The sequence below is a fragment of the Ailuropoda melanoleuca genome, chromosome 5 (genome assembly GCF_002007445.2).
Source record: "Ailuropoda melanoleuca isolate Jingjing chromosome 5, ASM200744v2, whole genome shotgun sequence".
Lineage (NCBI taxonomy): Eukaryota > Metazoa > Chordata > Mammalia > Carnivora > Ursidae > Ailuropoda > Ailuropoda melanoleuca.
The window spans coordinates 52,115,719-52,139,134 of NC_048222.1; the positions used below are offsets into that span (position 1 = coordinate 52,115,719).

At 36.8% G+C, this 23,416-nt stretch overlaps 1 protein-coding gene across 1 annotated transcript in view; it reads right to left on the bottom strand.

The window, feature by feature from the left end:
• UNC13C (unc-13 homolog C) overlaps positions 1-23,416 on the bottom strand; it is a 586,721-nt gene that overhangs the window by 245,707 nt on the left and 317,598 nt on the right. Inside the window, exons 16-18 of the mRNA XM_034661708.1 lie at positions 15,242-15,310; positions 13,553-13,642; positions 8,267-8,395 (exon numbers count right to left, since the gene is read on the bottom strand). Coding sequence (XP_034517599.1) covers positions 8,267-8,395; positions 13,553-13,642; positions 15,242-15,310 — 288 coding nt within the window. The remainder of the gene's footprint in view (positions 1-8,266; positions 8,396-13,552; positions 13,643-15,241; positions 15,311-23,416) is intronic.

Below are 23,416 nucleotides of genomic sequence, written 5' to 3' on the forward strand. Positions count from 1 at the left end.
CCTGCACTAGAAAGGTATTCTCCTATACTATCATCATTTTTACCATTTACACTCACCTCCATCCTTTTGAGTTCACACTGTATATGGTGTTATACAAGAATCCAGTTCTTTTTTTCCCTTATCTCCATATGATGAGACTCCATATGATTGTTCTTAACACTCTATACTAAACTACTGTTCCTTTCCCTAATAATATGTGCACAATTTCTGGTGTAAAAAATTCTGTTTTTGTACTTGTTTAATGAGATTTGTTCTTATGTGAACCAATAGCTCAGGTAGATTCTGTCACTTTTTGTACATATATAGTCATATCATCCATAAATTATAACAGTTTTTTCTTTTCCTTTCTAATACTTATTCTCTTATTTCTTCAAATATTATGTTACAGGGCAGTATTAATAGAATAATTATCTATATATCTGAAATGCATGCACCTAAACTTCATCCGTTTAACTTTAAACGCCATATTTTTTTAATGTAACCTTAATCAAAGAAAAAAAAATTGTGTTCCATCCTAGTTTTCCGAGTTTCTTTTTTAATCACAAGGAGGCATCATATTTCAACGTATACTTTTTCTACTTATGTTGAATAAATATGCTACCTTTCTTTTAGTTAAGTACTATAGTGAATTATATTGATAGATTTTTCTAATGCTGAACCATCCTTGCATTTCTGGGGTAAAATTTCTTGGTCCACTTATATTTTAAAAATGTCACTTGGTATTTTGAAAACGTTTCATAGTGTTTATTAAACACAATGGATTTATCACTTTCTTTGGATGCATTGTCATAATCCATTTTTAGAATCAAGAGTTTACTAGCTTCACTAACACAACATACTCTTTTGTTATTTTAGAATTCATTAAACTTTCATTTGTGACTTTATTTATTTTGTTAGAAAAACTGAAACACATATTGATGAAAACAAAGGTCTAACGTTTTAGGCTTTGGATTTTCATGTTTCTTCATCAATACATAAAATATGTCAAATAATATACCTCATTTTGAACAATTCCTTTTTATAAGAATATATATATTGCTTATGAAGCTGGCATTTAAGAAGAAATTTCATATTCATAACCTTTCTCCTACACATTTTACAAACTTAAAAGAAATTTAAATTTTAAACGTGTATTTACTTAGATCCAGTGTTAATACAATAATCCCACGAGGTAGTGAAAAGGCACTTTATGTGCAGAATGAACACCATTCCCTAAACTAATGCTACTGATTACATAAGAAAGCCCGTTGCTTTAAAACAAACAAAACAAAACAACAATGAAACTTAAGAAAAGTCAGGGATACATTCTAGCCAGTTCCTTAATAATCACTATTTAAATAGTATCTCCGATTAAAAGTTAAGGAATTAGAATTTTTCTATTTGTAATTTTCAAAGTCATATTTTATTTTTAACTTCCTTTTATTACTGAGTTATTTAGAAGTGGCTGAGGCAAAAACAAAAGGAAAAGAACAAAACTACAGAAAGATAACTAGAGCAACTTCTTCGGCTAAACTAATTGGAAAAGTACACACCTATAGCTCAAGGCTAGACTTTTCAAAATTTAATATGTTTAAGTTCATGTAAGTTGCCAGTTTAAAATATTCTTGGAGGATATTTTCTGTCCTAAGAAGTTTTCAGAAGATATCTTGGTCAAAATTTTTAAATAAATAGCAGGATACTTATCACATGCTGCCTACATACAAAGAGATGTTTTTGTATAGAAGTTCCATTAAATAAGTATTTATTTATTTATTTATTTCCATTCCTCTATGTGATGCAGTGATAGTGTCTTGCACCATATATACTAAATAAGATTTTGTTGTTCTCATTAAACTCAATGTGTACAATGGGAATTAGACAAGTAAAAGGACATTTTAACACATGTAAAAAAAAAATGACCACTTTTGATCACATGGTACAAGATGGCTTACAATGAAGTTTACATTATTTCTAGAAAAACTGGAAAAGTAGAGGAAAGAAGGGCATGCTGCTGTTCTTTAAGACCACAGACTGGAAGGGGCAAACATAATTTCCACCACAAAAATATTCATTGCACTATTATTTGTAAAAGTGAAATATTAAAATCGATATGTACATTGTGGTACATTTATATAATATGTAGCTGTAAAAAAAAAAAAATCAAGAAACTGTTCCTGAACATATCAGCGTAGAGAATTCTCAGAAAGTAATATTGAACTTTAAAAACTGCAGAATTCCTACCCAACAACATTTAGGCAATCTGGTTCTGGGGTTAGCACATGTAACTATACAACTGTACTGCCTATTCATACAATGTAGTACATGAGAGATTGGTGGAGATATCGATGGTACCACAAATAGATAATAGACATGTATATTAACTATACACAAAATGAATCCGAAAGCTAATATCAAATTCATAACAGAGACTGCCTCAGATGCAAGAGGCAGAGTAATTTGATTTGGGAGGGAAACAAAGAAACTCTAGGCATATATCTATATATTTTTTCATCAATTTATGAAGCAATCATGTCCCAATGAACCCATCATAAATTGAAAATGCTGTTAAGTCAAAAATGCATTTAATAGACCCAACCAACCATACATCTCATCTTAGCCTAGCCTACCTTAAATATGCTCAGAACACTTACATTAGCCTACAGCTAGGCAAAAGCATCTAACACAAAGACTATTTTATAATAAAGTACTGAATGTCTCATGAAATTTATTGACTAATGTACTGAAAGTGAAAACCAGATGGTGGTGTGGGTACAGAACGGCTGAATCGGTTGTTTACCTTTGTGACCGTGGGGGTGAGGTTGCTGTGGCTCCCTATCACTACCCAGCATCATGGGGGAGGATGGCACCACATATCCATAGTTCAGAAAATGATCAAAACTCAAAATCTCAAGTACGGTTTCTCCTGAATGCGTATCGCTTTCACATCATTGTAAAGTCAAGAAATCGTAACGTGAACCATCCTAAGTTGGAGCCCATCTGTAGGTGATTTTCCATAAAAAAGGATGTAGGTAGTAGGTGGTAGGTAGGTGGGTAGGCAGGCAGGTAGCTAGCTATTCATTCAGCACTATTATGTATTAGGCACTAATGTAAGTCTAAGCTCATTTCAGGGAACAAATGATAGTTTTTTTAAATAAAATACAAACGTTTCAAACAGACTTGACAAGTATTTTTTTCAGACTTGCAAATTTTTGGCCTATCCTTTCCTGGAAGAACATCTATATAAAAAGACTATCTGTAATCTGAAGGCTGCCTTAGGAGCATGGAACAACAGCAAGAGGAATTAACTTAATGATCTTTTTTTTTTAATTTTATTTATTTATTTGACAGAGATAGAGACAGCCAGCGAGAGAGGGAACACAAGCAGGGGGAGTGGGAGAGGAAGAAGCAGGCTCACAGCGGAGGAGCCTGACGTGGGGCTTGATCCCACAACGCTGGGATCACGCTCTGAGCCGAAGTCAGACGCTTAACCGCTGTGCTGCCCAGGCGCCCCTAACTTAATGATCTTAATAACCATATTACCAAGCAAGAAAACATCCATTTCATTGAAGTCCACATAAGGAGTCCTCTATTTATGGGATGGGTAGAACAGGCTATTTAAAACTCCAAATCTCAAATTTAAATAGAAAAATATCCTCTTGAGTATATTAAAATGGAGAATATCTTTTAAGTGTACACTGTGACAAGGATAAAGATCACGGAGTGTGAAAAATCTTCGCAATGTCAAAAGCTGACAAAGGACTAAGAAAATCAAGAATATTAACCAGAAAAAGACAAAAATTCTATTTTTAAAAATAGGCACAAATTTAAAAATAGGCACTCAAAAATCTAATAAAGTTATGAGAGGATTCTTTAACTCATTATTAATTAAAGAAATATAATTAGAACATTGGGCGAGTTTATAGATTATCTCATGTGTCTTTATGCAATAGATCAATCACCTATGTCCACACTGCCACATTTGAGTTCTTAGTTATGCTAAATTGAAGGACAGACATAGAGCTAGGTGATTCTGCCAAGGTGAAGGCTGTTACTTGAGTGTGCAGCCAGCCTCTGGAGAGCACACTTCTATTTTGTTCTTCTAACTGCAGCCACTTTGACTTTTCTCTTAAATCTGTTTTCCATTTTTATTCCAAGCACTATTTTTATATGGTTCTTCAAAAACCCCTTCGGAGAGAGTAAGTATGCTTCCACATTTAAATAATCAGAATTATACTGTGTCTAACAACCCTGAGATTCTTGGTTTTTTAGTTTCAGGCATTACTTCATCTAAAGAGAACTCAGATTAAAGAGAAACAGCATGAACATTAAAAATAAATCTTGATGAAGAAACTATGACATGAAGAGGCTCAGTAGGGCATCCAAGGCTACAAAAATAATAATTAGGGAAGCCAGGATTTGAACTCAAGGGTTCTGACATCAGAGACCATGTTCTTGACCACAGAATTTGAAGTGGAATCACTGAAAGAGACTATAAAGAGTTAACTAACATAGTGCTGTTTTTATAAAATTTATTTTTTATTACTTTATCAACCCAACTCTGTCAGGCAAAAGTGCTGAACACTGGGGTTACAAAGATGAAACTCACGGCCTAGTGGAGAAGACAGGCCAAACAACTATTATATTGTTTTGTGCCTACTAAATGCAGCATGAAAAGTACACTGGTGAGAATATGTCAGGGTATTATGAGAGCAGATAGCAGGAACACCTAATTTAGCTAGGAAAGGCCCTAAAAGCTTTCTGAAGAAACAGCCAGATGAGCTAGAGTTGGCCATGAAGGGGGTGTGGGGAGGCGAAACAATTCCAGGCAAATAAAGACAATGCAGAGGAAGGCATCATGGAGTTTAGTGTGTTGAATCATAGAATACAAGGTGGAAATGAGGTTGAAGTAAGGAAAGAAAGAGCTCAGATCTTGGAGGACCTTTGGATAATGGCCAACTGGATTTAATCCCATTAAGTGAATGGGATTATAGAGTTAAAGATAGGAGAGTCACAAAAACAAGGATATATTTTAAATAGTTTAGGTGGTAGGTTGGAAACTGATTTGAAGGTCCATTAGTCAAAATAAGCTAAGTTATGCTGTAGTAACAAATAAATCTCCAAATTTCAATGAGTTAATGCAATAATGGATTATTTCTTAAATATTCGAAGTCTGAAGCTGGCTGGATAGCCCTCCTCCACCTGGTAGCTACACCATCTAGAATGTGTGTACTTCTAGGTTACTGCAGCAGAGAAGAGAGGGGTGCAGGATATCGCAGGATGTTTTCAAGCACTGGGACTGGATGTGGTGTTCATCAACTTCTCCCATATCCAGGACCCTGCGGCATGACCCAGTACAACTTAAGAGACTTTAGGCAAGCACTCGAGTGTCTGCTACAGAATAGTGCACTCCTTTCTCTCACTTATGATAGACCAAACATACCTATACATTGTTATTGTATTGTCTGAGAAAAATCATTGTCTATTCATTTATTCAATCACTCAACAAATGCTTTTCTTGAGAGCCTACTATGATCCAGGCAGTCACATAATTGTCACGGAGTCCAACATTGTTGGGGTAAACTTGTATTTGATTCTCCATTTCCATGATGATATGTACAAAGGACAGAGTACCAGAGCAAGTGGAGTAGAAGGTGTAATATGGGCCAGATCCTGCATCTAATGGCAATTGTGAGGACTCTGAATTTGACTGAAAGGGACTTTCTCGAACATTCTGTGCAACAGAGGGACATGATCTGACTTACTTTTTAAAAGGATCATTCTTGCTGCTCTACTGAGAATAGATGTAGGATGGTAGGGTGCAAGCACTGACCTCTATTAAGTTATGTAGTAGTCCAAATGAGCAATGATGGCAGCTCAGATCAAGACAGAAGCATGGAGCTGGTGAAAAGTGTGAGATTCTGGATGTATTGTGAAGATAAGGTATTTAGTTTTGAAGATAAAGTCATCAGAATTTGAGGACAATTTAGATATGCGGTGTGAGGAAAAAAGGTCTTGAACTCCCAGAAGAGCATTATAGTCCACTGAGGGGAGATGGGGAGGTGAACCTTAATCATTAAAACTTTTCTGAGATGGTTTCAGAAGGGCTCTAGAGGGTATTAGTTTCCTCAATTATTCAGATCCAATAGGTGCTTCCTTTAGAACTGTAAATGATAACAATGTTTACAGAAAAGCCTTTTTCTTAGATGGAAAACTTAGCTCCAAATGTTCCCATTTTCCCACATTGACAAGATTTCCTATAAAATCTGTATAGATCTCTCTACCTAAAAAGAAAACTAACTGGTTTGCAAACTATATAAATGTCTTTGTTTTTAAAGCCAAGTCAGCAAATATCAAGCTATGCTAGATTCATTTTGAAGTGACACTTCATTTACTTTTTGTTAGGAGCATGTTTGCTTTCTGGGACCTGTCCAATTTTCTATTTCTTTTATAAAAATAAAACTCTTAATGCAATTTATTAATTAAAAGTAGTAGTAGAATAGAAAGACACTAAAAAAGGTATGCCACTTTGGTGATTTGGTTCATCCACTGGTGTGAATTAGAACAGCAGGTCATATTTAATTTGAATTTTGATGAAGGCAGAGAATGGGGAAGAATATCTTTTAGCTATATAGGACAAATAAATGCATGGATATAAAAGAGGATGGCCAATTAATGAAAATAACAGAATTCAGGGCTCATGAGAGGTGATAGTGGGCTTGGAGTTAGAAGGAGTAAGAAATTGAGGCTGGTGAGGTCTGGTGAGATTGATTATGAAGTTACGTATGGATAACATACCTGCTATAACAACAAGTTTCAATTTTACCTTTTAGTTGAAATAAAGACAATGGTGTTGAAGAGCCTTATGGGAGGAAGATAGTAGAGAACAGACAAAGGGAAGCCATTAGAAAGCCACCCAATGGAAGAGCATAGTTGAGAGACAATTATCAGAAATCCAAGAGACTGTTTCTAAACTAGAGCACATCTACCAAGAATAATAAGCTAAAATTATGAACAATTATGTGGTTATACATTGTTTTTTTATGCAATGATAAATTCCAACTTTAATTTTTTTCTCCTATTAGGCCTAGGAAGTCAGAAAGTTTTAATACTGAAAGAAGCCCAGCTTGAAACCTAGCTTGAAAGAGTCCCACTTGCTTTCATCTAATACATACTATCTAGAATCTGCCCCACTTAAGTAACCAAGAAGTTCCAGAGACAATTGTGCAGTTTTTAATATCTTGTGGAGTGATTGCTTTCTTCAGGAAAGTGGATAAGCAATAAATAGTTATTAAAAAGCCATCCCCAAACACCAGTATTATAGAAGTGATAGCAATGCATAAATCATAGTGCGCATTAGAAAACTTCAATGCAACAAAATGGCATATCACATATAAATAGGGAAGAAATGTTTATGAAATCACATAACCAACAAAGGATTAGTATCCAGAAACTATTTTAGAATTTGTTTACAAATTAATAAATAAAAGACAAGCCCATAGAAAAATCAGCAGAGGATTAATTGGCAATTCACAGAAAATAAAACTGAAGTGTTTATTGAGCGTATGTGAAAATATGTTCAAACGGACCACTGTTAGTGTTTATCTCTAAAGTAAGAGGAGAAGGAGAATTCCATTTGGAAAAAGCACAAAGGCAAATGCCATTTCATGTGTAACACTTGCCTTTAGACAATAAAGAACAGAGCAAATATTACTAAATGCTAACATTTGGTGATCTGGGTGGTAATCATATGTATGTTTGGTTTGCTTTCTGTATTTTCTTTTGTATTTTTGAAATATTCTTTAATAATAAATTTATATATACAATGATTTTACCATTCTTTTATTTAAATATTTCCCCATCTATCACTTTTATGAGGTAAAATGATAAGGAAGGCTGATGAGTTAGGGGAAGAACATAAGAGTTGAATTGGAATCCTAAATTCTAGTCCCATATCTGCCACTTGACCACTGTGTGACCCTGAGCAAATCACTTAATGGTTCTGAAACTGACTCCTCATCTGAAAAAGTTAAAACAACAACAACAAAAAGTAACAACAACAACAAAAAAAAAACCACCCAGTATCTGCCTTTACTACAGAAAGTTATTTTAAGGAGTGAATTATTTCATATAAATGAAAGTGATGTTCATATGTAAAGAAAAGGTATTGGGATTTCTCAAATCCTACAGTTAATGTGAAATTAAATGAACATATTTTCTCATTTAGTGTCATTCTAAACTTATAGAAACAGACATTAGAAGCAGAAAGGAGACATACATCTTTTCTTACCGGGTCTATTAGCTGAGAATAGAGTTCGTGGCAATTGTCAAAAATATATTTGTACGTAGAATCCAGGCACGCTCTAACACAGTCCTTCACCACCATGCTGGCCTTTGGGGGGCTTTGCAGTTCCAGAACCTGACAGGCAAATTATTTTCTTAAATTCAAAAACAGAACATTGCAATCCAGTATAAACAAACTTAAACAACCTCAACAAATGTTTTTAGTTGATTCTCTGAGTTCAGGAAAAATGTGGTCTTAGCAATGTTTCAAACATGTAAATATACATTTTTTAAAGATTTTATTTATTTATTCGACAGAGACAGAGACAGCCAGCTAGAGAGGAAACGCAAGCAGGGGGAGTGGGAGAGGAAGAAGCAGGCTCACGGCGGAAGAGCCTGATGTGGGGCTCGATCCCATAATGCCGGGATCACGCCCTGAGCCAAAGGCAGACGCTTAACCGCTGTGCCACCCAGCCGCCCCCAAACATGTAAATATTAACTTTAACTTCCTGATATGACAATTCAGTGAAAATGATCATAGTTGTAAATATTCAAATAGAAGCACTTAGAGAGACCAATCACAGCATTATTCATTGACTCATATTTTCAACAGTTCAACAATGATTTATCACCTACTGATGCCTGACAATGGTTATACTACAATGAACAAAAGAAATAAAAATCCCTTTCCTCGTGGAACTAAATTCTAGTAGATAACAAAAAAATCAGTAAAATATACTACATGATGATATCACTGAAAAGAAAAATGAAACAGAGAAGAGGGGACAGAAAGTATTTCAGTGGAATAGTAGTAACAGGATAAAATAGTAGGTGAATTTAAAGACGTAAGAGGATGGGACCAGGGGGAGTATTTATATCTAGACTATTTTTACAAACCTTAGCTTTGAGTAAGGTGGGAAGGAATTAGAGTTTTTCAGCAAAGAGCAAAGTGACCTAACTGAACTTTTTTTTTTAAAGATTTTATTTATTTATTCATGAGAAACAAGACAGAGAGAGAGGCAGAAGCAGAGAGAGAAGCAGGCTTCCAGTGGAGCAGGGAGCCTGATAGGGGACTCAATTCCAGGATCCTGGGATCATGACCCGGGCCGAAGGCAGCTGCTTAACTGAGCCACCCAGGCGCCCCTGAACTATCTTTTAAAAAGTTCCCTTAGGCTGCCTAAGATGGTCTATGGAAAAAGTAGAAAGACCAGTGATGAGAACAGTACAATAATTCAGTCCATATAGTGCTTGCACTATGGTGTTAAACCAGGAACTGTTTAAAAGAAATCATATTCTGGTTAATTTGGGAAGGAAGAACTAACGGGATCTGCTCACAGACTGGATGATTGGATGAGAGAAAGAGAAGTTGGGACCCCATGGTTTCAGCCTGAGTAACTGGTGCAACAGAGGTCGCTCAACTTACATGAGCAAAGCTGTGCACAGGAAATCGGAACTCGGTTTCAGACAAGTTAAGAATGAACGTGTTGTTACACACAGAAGTTGATTTCAAGCAGACATTTGTGTATATGGGTTTAGATTCATGAAGATGTCTGGGGCTCGAGATACAAATTTAGAAATTATTAACTTAAAGAAGAATTTAAAGAAACAGGACTAGATGAGTATGTATACAAAAGAGAATAAGTCTAAGGAAAAAAAAAACCTGGATAATTCTAGCCATCGGGCAAATGAGAGCAGGCAAATGAGAAAGAACAAAGCAGTGGAGACTAGAAAAAAGCAGCCAATGATATGGGAGGAAAATTTAGCAAGAATAGAAATCTAGGGAAGAAAAGGTTTCCTTGAGGAAAGATTGATGAAATGTATTGAAACCAAACATTGTAGGATAAGGATTGATAACTGACCACTAGATTTCACAAACAATGGTCACTGGTGATTTTGACAAGATCATTTTTGGTGAAACAATGGAGTAAAAGTCTGATTGGAGTGAGTTCACAATAAGGGTGATTTTGAAGATTTAATATTGTTAAAATTTCAGTTCTCTCCAGATTAGTCTGTATATTTAATCCAATCCCAAACAGTATCCTGACAAGAACTAATACCACTTAAACAATTCTGAAAAAGAAGAAAAAAAGGTGTAGGACTCACAATATCTGATTTTAAGTTCTGCTATAAGGCTACAGTAATTAAGATAGTGTGGTAATGGTGAAAGTATAGACAATTGAACAGTATAGGGTCCAGAAATAGACTCAAACAATATGGATAATTGATTTTTTTTATAATGATGCAAAGAAAATTCAATGCATAAAGGACAATATTTTCAATAAATGGTGTTAGAATGATTGAACATGTGGTATGCAAAAAAAGGAAAAAGTTATCTTAGACCCATACCTTATACAACAGTAAAAAAAAAAAAAAAAAAAACCCTCAAAACACAGGACTAAACATACAAGGTAAAATAAAACTTTTGGAAGAAACATAGGGAAATCTCCTTCACTTAGCCAGAAGCACTACCTATAAATCAAAAAATGGACAAAATTAACTTCATCAAAATTAAACACTTTTGCTGTACAAAAGGTACTCTTAGAAAATAAAAAGACAAAGGAGACAGGGAGAAAATTCTAGCAAATAAAGTACCTGACAGAAGTCTTATATCCAGACTATATAAAGAACTCTTTTCTTGAAGTTTTTTTTTAAGATTTTTTTTTAAGATTTTTTTTTTTTAAAGATGCATTTATTTGTCAGAGAGAGAGCTCACAAGCAATGAAAGTGGCAGACAGAGAGAGAAGCTGGCTCCCCACTGAGCAGGGAGCCCAATGTGGGGCTCGATCCCAGAACCCTGGGATCATGACCTGAGCCAAAGGCAGACAGACGCTTAACTGGCTGAGCCACCCAGGTGTCCCTTAAAGTTTTTTTAAATTATTTTTATTAATCTCTAAAATGTGGGGCTTGAACTCATGACACCGAGATCAAGAATCGCACGCTCTTCCAACTGAGTCAGCCAGGTGCCCCAAAGAGCCCTTATTACTCAAAAACAAACAAACAAAACCCCCCAAAAAACCACGAATAAAAATGGGCAAAATATTCCAACAGACTGTTCACAAAAGAAATTCAGAGGGCAAACCAGTCCAAGAAAGGATGATCAACATTAATTAAAAGAGAAATAGAATTAAGACCATAATAAGATACAACTTCACTATTAGAATGACTGAAAAAATAGTAATAATAATTACAACCATGGAAAATACCAAGAGCTTCACCTGAAGACGTAAAGCAATTGGGATTCTCGTGTGCTGCTGCCAGGAATGCAAAACCATACAACTGCTTTGAAAAACAACTTGACATTTCTCAGAAAGTTAATCATACCTTTATTAAATGACCCAGGAACCTCACTTCAAGGCAAGCGAAAGCTTCTGTTTACACTAATACTACGTACTTAAGTATTTTAACAGTTTTATTTATGGCCCAAAGTAGGAACAACTCAAATGCCTGCAGTGTATACATAACCAAGGATTACTACTCAGCAATAAAAAGGAGTAAACAGCTGATACACTCAACAAGAGGGATGAACAGCCAATGTGTAATGCTATATAGCACATTATTTCATTTACAAGATGTTCTGGAAAAGCAAAACTATAGGGAGACAACAGATCGGTGGTCACCAAGGGCTGGGAGAGGGCTTGAGTATAAAGGAGCAGCCTGAGGGGATTCTGGAGGATTATGGAACGGTTCTGTACGTTGACTGTAGCGGTATTTATATAACTGCACCAAAACTCATAGATCTGTACAACGAAGGAATGAATTTCGCTGTCTGTAAACAGAAAAGAAAATGGGGGGATGAAATTTGTTCAAAAGATACAGGGAGATTAGACACTGGGAAGAAAACAAAGAGGATGATTTTGAGGAGTTTGGGTATTAAAGGAAAAGAGGAATTAGGGTGTAGCAGCTGGAGAAGGAAGTGGAGTCTATCACTGAAGAGAGCGGGGAGGACGGATGCACTGAGGCTTTAGAACTCAAGAGGGGATGAAATCAATCGCACAGGTGGAAGAGATGGCCTTTTCTAGGAGAACAGACAGCTAATCAATAGTAATAAACAAGAAGGAAGAGCGGACGGACCCAGATGCAAATATGTAGACAGATGGGGTGGGTGGGAGGAGCATGTGGTCTGAGCTTGAGGAAGCTCTCCAGCCTCTACCCCTGTTTTTTGCAGAATAGGAAGCAAGGTCCTCAGCTGGTAGTGAGGATGGTGGAGGAGGTGTTATAAGTTTGAGACTTTGTTTCTAAACACGACAAGGTTGGGGGCTGAGGAATGGCAGATATGTAGGACTTGCATAAGCAGCCCCAACCTCACTCCCTTTTCCCCACAGTGCTGACGGCAGGCGTTGTCGCCTGTCCATAAAGTCACATCTCCCTCTGAGCCGGCATGGAGTCTCACTATCATTCTCTACACACTGTTTCAGCTGCTGCTGCCAGACCAGAATGGATATAAATTCTATTTATCCTAGTCACCCAATTTAACTGTGATTTTAACCCAAATGAATTTTATTTGAACTTTAAAAAAATCTAAATGATTGCTGATAGAGTATGGTTTTGCTTTCTATCTCTTATATTATACAGTACCATTTTTAGTGCTTCTAGTGAAAACAATCATGGGCAACTGAAAATTATCTATTTTTTTTCTGTACAGGAATTTTCTGAATAAACATCATAAAACTCTCTTTCAAAGAGCAAAACTTTTTTAGCCCATAGCCTGACAAGCAGTTTTAGGAAACAATTTACATGAATTGTCCTGCTAGCCAAATTATGATTGCAGAGAATTTGCTCTTAAAGCAGAGGAGATATATCTAAAAAGAAATGCCTGCATAGTTTGGTAGATAACAGTTAGCTACACTAATGATTTAAGCAATCAAATCTATTCCTATGTAGACATTTCCAGGGCTGAATACAAGAGTTGCCACAACTGGGGCAAACTTAAAACAATCAGCTACTCTCCTGGGATGAAAAAGTCAGCAAGACATCTGAGTTAAAACTAAAATAAGTTAACTCATTTCCATTTAGCATTCTTAGGGATTTTTTTTTTAAGTAAATGCCATGTTTATTTAAGATGGATTTAATTTAAAACTACATTTGAGCCAAATGTATCAGAATATTTTAGGTGTTTAGGATAATCCCTTTTCAACACACCTTAGACTGGAGGATTCACTTAACACTGGAAAAGGCATCACAGCATAATCGCTGGGGTTGAACGGGAGCGATCAAGAGATGAGTAAAAAGCAGACTTTAATGGGGAATGAACGTGTTATGTCACAACAGGATAGCGACAAATAAAATAAGGTACCTTCATCCTAAAAAAGGTGATACTTGTTAGCAGGTCAACAGTTGATTTCAGGTCTTGCAGCCGTTCAGCGTTGCTGGCAGGAAAGTTTTCCTGGTTAATTAAGAAATAGAAAATGGGTAAATTATCAGCCTAAAGCTTGTGATGGGAAAATAAACTAAAACTAACTTTCTGGGAAAGAAAATGGGAAGTGAGCTGTGAAAAATTATAAAAAATATTCCTAGAATAGTCTTAAAATATTTTATCATAAAACATAAAAAGTAAACAATTTGAAAACATTCTTAGTCTTAAAAAGCCACATCCTTCTATTTATTTCCACAGTGCAATAAAAATATACAAAATAGTATAATTCATGCAGTGTTATTCATATTTGTTCATGTAAGTTTTGCTACTAAAAGTGGAGGGGACAGCACGTAGTTGGAAATATTTTTTATAATTTTCTCAAGATGGGTAATTTTTTCCAAAAATACTTTGGGAACTTTTACATGTGCTACATTTACTTTGAGTCACAAAGAAACTCTTAAAAGTTAAAAGAAAAATCAGACTACATGGCAGTGTCTCCTGGAAGTAACAGTGGATTTCAATAAGTTTATTAGTGTGATTTGGTGGAAATGTGATATAAAAGTAAAAATGTTCAGAACTTTGAAGTAAAGGGAAGGTACAATTATGAAAATGTTTGATCTAAGGAATAATTTTCCCACTGAGAAATTTCTCATTTTAACACACTTTCAAGATTGGCTTTTTACAGAGCAATCAGAACCACAGGTAACTTTAAATATTCACGAAATCACGCAGGGTGAAGGTGTCCAAATGATGACAAATGAGGTGGCCTCCGGGCTCTTCTGGCCCCCGGATACCTTTTTCATTGCCTGCATAGCAGTTGACTTCTACCAGTGTTGGCCCCAGTTCCAACGGGAAGGGTGAATTTGACAAAATGTGGTATTATAATTTCCAGAAATAGGAAATTAAGATACCCATCAATAATGAACTAAAACATGAATGCAGAAGATCGACATTCATGCAGATATGGAATGATGTTTGAAATAAAGAATTAAATAAAGAATGCAACAGTTATTACTACATATTTTTTGTAAATAAAATTTATAACTAAATGTTTTGTAACTATGATTTTTTGTAACTAACATCATATGTATATTTACACACACACGCGCGAATATATTTGTGTGTGTGTGTGTGTATGTATTTGTGTGTATTTCACTTGGAGGTGAAGTATAGAAGAGCTGACAAGAACTCTGGACAGCTTCAAAAGAGCATACTGTACTGATTTAGGAAGAGTGAATTAAGCAGTGAGTCCAAGTAGGCATCTTAAAAGCTGGGGAAATATTAGCAGGGTATTTCAGTAACAAGGGGTGAGATTTCAGGACTCTGCCACATGTCTACTTCATGGATTAGCTGCCACTCAATCTGATAGCTATTATAAAAATTATAAAATTAAAGCTACACACACACACACACCTACATTACTACTGTAGGCTTATGTGGGGCAAGGTCCCTGAACAAGGGAGGTCAGCTTGCTTACTTAGGAGACTTTTTCAGTGTGACAGAACATGAGATCCCAAGACCAGTATTTTTACTTTCCCATTACACAATGGATGATTTTTTACAGTAAAACAAGAAAGCATCTCAGCCAAATATGACAGTTTACATTCAGGCAGGTAATTTTGTACATACCCTATACTTTGACAGGTCAATCCTTAAAGAGTTATGCAATTGGTCCAGTAGTTTTATGAATTTTTCCCTCTGTACAAAGCAAACACAAAATAGGAAGAATGGAAATAAATGGTCATTCTAAATGCAGTCCTCACAACAACTTTTTGAGTTATTGTCTTCATTCTATAGAAAGGAAGGGTTCAAAGATGTCAGTGATTATCTAAAATGATACAGCTGGTATGTGACATGCAGAGCTCTTTGACACCAAATCCAGACTCTTGCGAGTAAGCCACAGGGCCCCTCTGTGACGAATAAGAAAGTATCCAGAAAGTTGCAGAAAGAGTCCAGACAGCTGAATTGCCACCGTACTAATTCACAGCACTATGAGTCAGCAAGAAAAAACAATGACCCACCCCTCTTCCTACCCCCACACACCACAGTACCTCCTCAGAAAGAAATGATTGTTTCTTAAATTTTTCCTACCTATGGAAGTGGGAATAGCTATTGTTCTCATCAAGAACAATTTCAAAAAGCATTTTCCTTTTGGTGACAAGTACAGACTTCATAATCTGAAAGTATTGATCGCCTTTAAAGTATGTGTATGATTTAGTGTTTTAAAAAAAGTTTTAAAAATATCAAGCCGTTGATGCTTCCCTTTGAGGCAGTACCAGGGTTGGACTGACCTCTTCACAGGATGTGAAGATAAGGAGTTTGCTTTTAAGTGTCAAGGATGAAGTTGTGTTGATTAAGTAAAGTAAATAAGTTAGATAAGGTAAAAACATCAAAATCACACAAACTTTATAGGATAGACAATCGCCCATTCTGAGTCTCAGATTTCTTTCTTTCTTTTTTTTTTTTATTATTATGTTAGTCACCATATAGTACATCCCCGGATTCCGATGCAAAGTTCGATGCTTCATTAGTTGCGTATAACACCCAGTGCAACCATGCAATACGTGCCCTCCTTACTACCCATCACCAGTCTATCCCATTCCCCCACCCCCTCCCCTCTGAAGTCTTCAGTTTGTTTCTCATAGTCCATAGTCTCTCATGTTTCATTCCCCCTTCTGATTACCCCCCTTTTCTTTATCCCTTTCTTCCCCTACCGATCATCCTAGTTCTTATGTTCCATAGATGAGAGAAATCATATGATAATTGTCTTTCTCTGCTTGACTTATTTCACTTAGCATTATCTCCTCCAGTGCCGTCCATGTTGCAGCAAATGTTGAGAATTCGTTCTTTCTGATAGCTGAGTAATATTCCATTGTATATATGGACCACAGCTTCTTAATCCAGTCATCTGTTGAAGGGCATCTCGGCTCCTTCCATGATTTGGCTATTGTGGACAATGCAGCTATGAACATTGGGGTGCATATGGCCCTTCTCTTTACTACGTCTGTATCTTTGGGGTAAACACCCAGTAGTGCAATGGCTGGGTCATAGGGTAGTTCAATTTTTAACTTTTTAAGGGACCTCCACACTGTTTTCCAGAGTGGCTGTACCAACTTGCATTCCCACCAACAATGTAGGAGGGATCCCCTTTCTCCACATCCTCTCCAACAATTGTTGTTTCTTGCCTTGTCTATCTTTGCCATTCTAACTGGCGTAAGGTGGTATCTCAGTGTGGTTTTGATTTGAATTTCCCTGATGGCTAATGATTTTGAACATTTTTTCATGTGTCTGTTAGCCATTTGTATGTCTTCATTGGAAAAGTGTCTGTTCATATCTTCTGCCCATTTTATGATTTGTTTATTTGTTTCTCGTGTATTGAGTTTGAGAAGTTCTTTGTAGATCTTGGATACCAGTCCTTTATCTGTGGTGTCCTTTGCAAATATATTCTCCCATTCCGTGGGCTGTCTCTTAGTTTTTTTGACTGTTTCCTTGGCTGTGCAGAAGCTCTTTATCCTGATAAAGTCCCATAAGTTCATTTTATCTTTTATTTCTCTTGCCTTTGGAGATGTGTCGTGAAAAAGGTTGCTCTGGCCGATGTCATAGAAGTTGTTGCCTATGTTCTCCTCTAGAATTTTGATGGATTCCTGTCTCACATTGAGGTCTTTCATCCATTTGGAGTTTATTTTTGTGTATGGTGTGAGAGAGTGGTCAAGTTTCATTCTTTTGCATGTAGCTGTCCAATTTTCCCAGCACCATTTATTGAAGAGACTGTCTTTTTTCCACCGGATGTTTTTTCCTGCTTTATCAAAGNCTGATTGCTGTTGCAAGGACTTCTAGTACTATGTTGAATAATAGTGGCGAGAGTGGGCATCCTTGTCGTGTTCCTGATCTTAAGGGAAAGGCTTCCAGCTTTTCCCCATTGAGAATAATGCTTGCTGTAGGCTTTTCATAGATGGCTTTTATGAGATTGAGAAATGTACCCTCTATTCTTACACTCTGAAGGGTTTTAATCAGGAAAGGATGCTGTATTTTGTCAAATGCTTTTTCTGCATCAATTGTGAGTCTCAGATTTCTAATCAAAAATGAAAAAAAAAATCCAAGAATAGAAGTAAGTAACATTAAAGGTCTGAGTCTACATTATTCTGTAAATAACAAATTGCATTTTGGAAGATATTGGCCAAAGTAGAAATTTTCCTAATACTTTCACATATAAGGTGGATTTATGGGGTTATAACTCATCCCTTGAAGTCACCGATTTTGATGAAGTGAGCTGAATATTAACAGGAGTTGATGAATTGTTCCTAAGTTGAAACTCCAATTTTCTGAATAAACTGCCTTTATCAGGTTTACACATCAGACAAAAAAGCTTGATACTATCTCTGTGTTAACTCCCTGTGGAGGCAATGAAGGAACTTAAGAAATGAGTCTTGCCTTCAACATGCTTGCCATCTTGGTAGGCAGAGAACACTCTTCAGTAAAGCTATTGAAAAATACAGATGAGTTGAAGTCTTAGATTTTTCTTTCCCACTCTTCATCATACCTTTCCAGGGGACGAGGTGAACTATACTGTTCTTTAATTTTTTAAAAAAGATTTTTATTTATTTGTTTGACAGAGATAGAGAAGCCAGTGAGAGAGGGAACACAAGCAGGGGGAGTGGGAGAGGAAGAAGCATGCTTATAGCGGAGGAGCCTGATGTGGGGCTATCCCATAACGCCGGGATCACGCCCTGAGCCGAAGGCAGATGCTTAACCGCTGTGCCACCCAGGCGCCCCAATATACTGTTCTTTAATTAACTCCCATCCCACAACCACCTGGATGAGTAGCTCTCAATCAAAATAGAAAAATTTAAGAGTCACTACCATCATTGGTTTAGGCATCAGCAAAGCTAATCACTCAATGTTTGTAAAGTTAACATGTTCATGTCATGTCTTGGGATGCTTTATCTGACCTCTGTGGGTGGTACAAATCATCAAGACAGCTGACATGACCCTAGTCATCCATGCTAATGCCCAAATCATTGGCCCTCTTATACCCACTAGGACTGACTGTTCTGGTTGTCTGCTTGATATCCATTTTTCCATTCTTCTTTACTAAGAGAACCTCATGAGTCATGTGTGTCCATTATGAAATACCTACCTTCCCAGACCTCTTTTCCTCTAGGAATGGCCAGATAGTATGACTTTGGCTAATGAGATATATAGTTTATTAAAGGGGATTGACTCAGCTAGCATATTGTCAATGAATTATTATTTGAAAAGATTCTAAAGAGTCTAGCAAACACTGTTGTATTAGTGTTTACTCTACAATTCTTTGTCAGGCTTTTCTCCATCTGCCCTCAGTTTCTCTCCTTTCTCCCACCTGAAACTCAGACTAGACACGAGAAGGTAGAACAGTCGTGGGACCAGCAGATGAAAAGCTAAACAAGCAATCATACCTGGTGCAGCAGGAAGCTGAAAGCCCCCACGCCTCCCCTTAGCCCTGTCTGTCCACCCTTTCAAAAAATTACAATCCTGAGAAGCTACACTAGCCCTGAATTCCTAATTACCTTTGGACTTGGGTTACACAGGAAAAAAAAAAAAAAAGTCCTATTTACGTGTGTTTACTTCAGTGTGTTTCATGCAGCCTAATGGAATTCTGACTGATACAGATCACACATGTGGTCTTCCTAAGTCTTCAGTGCCAGGCTGGAAAATTTACATTCAAGGAACACAGAAAAATGTGGAGAAAACTACCAGGCCTGTGTTGCTAAATCCCAAACAATATCAGATGATGTGAAATTAAAAGTGTGCTACTGATTGAATTTTCATTAGAGATTCTTTAAACAGCAGGACACCTTGAAATTTAATTTTATTTGTCATATTTCTATTTAAGTAGAATGAGATTGCCTTTCCAAGAGCTGAGGAGGCCTATTTCCTGCCTGGTGTGACTTGAGGAATAACAAAACACTGGGTGATTAAAAAATGACTCTCCTGAGGGGCGTGCCCACAACATCTGAAATGGCCCTGTCACTCAGCTCTTCTGGTCAGGTAAGGTCTACCCATGCCTGGGATTTGGAAGCGGGCCACATCCATCATAATACTGCTATCACTTATCAAAAACTTAGGTTTAATCCACTGATAAGAATAACTCTAGACCAGGGGTCAGAAAATTATCTGGAAAAAGCCAGGTAGTAAATATTTTCAGCTTTGTTGCCTGTCACAGCTATTGAACTCTGCCACGGCAGCACAGTAGCTCCCAGAGACGACGTATCGACAAATGGGCATGGTTGGTCTCCAATAAAGTTTTGTTTATCGGACAGCGAATTTTGAATTGCATATAATTTCATGTGTCGTAAAACAATAGTCTTCTATTGATATTTTTTAACAGTTTAAAATGTGGAAACCAATCTTACCTCCAGGACCCATACAAAACCAGCTGGTCGGCTGCTTTTGGCTCAAGAGCACAGGGAGATTTTAAGTAGGGGGAGGCAGTTGTTACCCCACAAGTGCATTCAAATCAACGAGAAATGTCAACATATTGCCCTGAGATCCTGGGAACTGTAGAAGGGAAAGTCCTGATAAGGAAGGGGTGTAAAAACCTCTGCATCACCCTCAGCTTCTCTCTTCCATTTCTTGGTTTCTCGGTATCTCAGCATCCTTAGGTGTTTTTCTCGCTAACTTCTTCCAGCCCTTAAAAACTATCTTTGTTTTAGTGTAACTAAGATCAGAGTGAGCCCTAGCCTCTCCAGCTATGGTAATAGCCTCAGATTGTTTTCATTGCCTGTTTAACTCTCTCGGGTGCAATTTTTGCTTTGATATCACATATGAAAGAAATACAATGTTTTCCCGAACTTGATGGAAGTCATTAAAATGTGTGTGGCATTACCGATGAATTGTGAAGTTAATAGAAACTTTTCTAAAACATCAAATTAAAAAGTCTGATCAACTCTGCTCAAGACTGCATTAGCTTTTTTCCAATAAAAAATTACATTCCAGGATTTTCATCATATGAAGAAGTGATCAAAGAATCTGCAGTCAAAAACTCTAGAAAAACTTTTAAAAAGATGTATCAGGAAGTTAATTAATGAAAATATTATGTTGTTTTTCTGGAATTTGTAATGTTTGTGGTGTCATATTATAGTAACTTATAATTCATTGGGATTCGTTTTTTATTAGAAATGAATATTACTTTTCTATTGACAATTTGTATCCTTCTGAAAAAGAGTCCCATCAAATTACATAAGGTTTAGGCAGCACAAAACCTAGAACTAATCATTTGCCAAGTTATAAAAGAAACCATTTCTTCTAATGTGTTTCCCACATACATTTTCTCCTTTGCCACATCACCTCATTTTCTCTAGGCCATCGTCCTTGTGCAGCGTCACTTTGCCCTGTCAGGACTAACACAGCAGCCCTACCACTAATGTCCATCTAGTCCTCCTGTGAGCAGTACTGGAACTGGTTGACTCATTCCTCTATTCCTCAGTGTGGCTTCCTGGAGTTCTGAGACTGGAAAACTAAGCACCGTACTTGTCAAACTCCTTTGCAAGTTTATGCAATTATGTTAGTTTCTGCTTATTAGAGGCATGCGTACTCTTAAGTTTGGAAAGCAGATAGAAGATGGAGGCCCACTTTCTGCTTCTTGTTTTACTTCTGCTGCTAAGTCAAGTCCTGGAGACATCGTCTCCCAGTCTCTGGTCGCGAACTTTGTGGTTTCAAAAAGATAGCTGCATTAGCAGAAGCAGCCTTCTGATTCCTCACCTTCCTGACGGTAAGTAAGCTCACAACTTCTCTTACAAATCAGTTTCACTGTGATATTTTGAGAATTATTACAGAAGAATCTTCCTCCAATCCTTCAAATGATATTATAAGCATCTAATCCCCTGTGCCAAATCCCTTTCTACTTAAAGTTTCTAGGATGGTTTCTATTACTACACCTGAACTGCATCTGATACACATTCTCTCTCTCACCTCTACAATATCTCTTCTGCAGAGTTAACTTTCTACATCAAAGCTTCTATCAGATTACACCCTAAGCTTCAAGAATGATGCCCAAACATCTCAGTAGGCTTTAAAGACCCTCGACAATCTAATATCAACCCAAGAGCACAGCTCCTTCTTATACTACCATCTTTTATTCCATGTGCCCTACTCAGTAGGCAGGCTACCTTCCACACACTGAACTTATTTTGTATATTTACTCTTGACTTTACTCAAACGTCTTTCCAGTCCTAAGGTAGTTTCCCTACTACTTCTTGGACCTACTACTCATCCCTAAAAGCTCTGTTCCTTTTGTCAAACTTTCATGACCCCCTGAAAAGAATCAATCACTTGCTCCTCTTCATCTCAAAGCAAATTTGTAAGTATAACCTCCTTTGACACTAATTACATTTTGGGAGTGACTTATGGTTATCACTACATACGGTTATGTGACTATCCCATCAATTTCAGAGAGTAGAGGTCACATTTATCTTTTAGTCCCTCCACTACCTGCTGTAGTGCCTTACATGAGGTATAGCATGAATACATATTGAATGAACAAGTGGACAAATAAAAGAACATACGTAATGGCAAGGAAATATTTATTAGTATTAGTTTATTTATTTTTGTCCAACACTAGCTGGGTCAAAAGGGTATATATGTTAGGAAAAAAATAAACTAGATAAATATCGATTTTACTAGTAATCATTATTTGCATTTTAAGGTAACTCACTAAATAAATTTTTCTAAAGACTTTTCTTTAAAGTGGATATATTGAACCCCAACTCATTGAGTTTTCTACCTTTCTGACCCTTGATCCACCTGTGGTGTTTTCCACACCCATGGGGATGTTTTATCCAAAAAGTTCTTTAATCTTGACTCCAAGCAACCTTTACATTCAATGGTGTGCTGCTAAATCATCTCTTTGAAAGAAAAATGCCTTGATTTTTAGTATTTGCCAATTTCCATTATGTTAGTATCCTCAATACTTCTGGTTTCAAGGACAGCTACGTTCAACATCTAACTTGTACTCTTCCTGAAAATTCAGCAGTCACTGCCTATGAGCAGGTTTAAGTAAAATACAACTGTTTCACACTTAATTTTCAACAGTCTACTTCCAGAGCTACATCTTGGACCCAAGACTTCCCCCTTTGAAATTTTAACTGAAACGTATTACGTTCATACCTAAATCCTTTGTCCCTGTCTCTCCTGGTGCAACTTCTCAAACCTAGACCCCATGGTGAAGCACTTCCACTTTTCTCTTGACAGTCTCATCTATGTACCAATTCACTCACCCTTCTACTGCCTCTTCTCTATAAAATTTCAACCTGGAGTCAATCCAATCTTCTGCAATATCTGTAACATGAGCATCAGAATGCTGCAAAATTCTGAGAAAATCTCACAGCACATGCATTGTTATGACTATGTGATTTATGCTTCTCAACATCAAATGAGACCTTTAGCTTTATTCGGAATTCCTCTGACATGGCCCTGAAACATTTCTCTTTCTATTCCCTTTGGTAACTTATCCAAACTTGTCCTAACCTCCTTCACCTCCTACATCTGTATCATAGCCCCTGTCTTGTAGATGAGCATTTCCAGTTCTTGCAGACAACCACAGAGATGAGGGGAATGGTGTATGACACCCTAGCTTTTCACTTCAATATCAAAAGGTCAGAGTTCTCTGCAAGGACACTTACACTATTCCTGAAATTTCAGAAGGGCACTCGTCCTTTCTTATCCTTTCGTCCCCTTGACTACCTTTTCTTCTTTCCCCTCTGTGATGTCACTGCATCACGTGTTCTCTACCTGATAAATCTGCAACTTCACTGTCACAACTTTCCT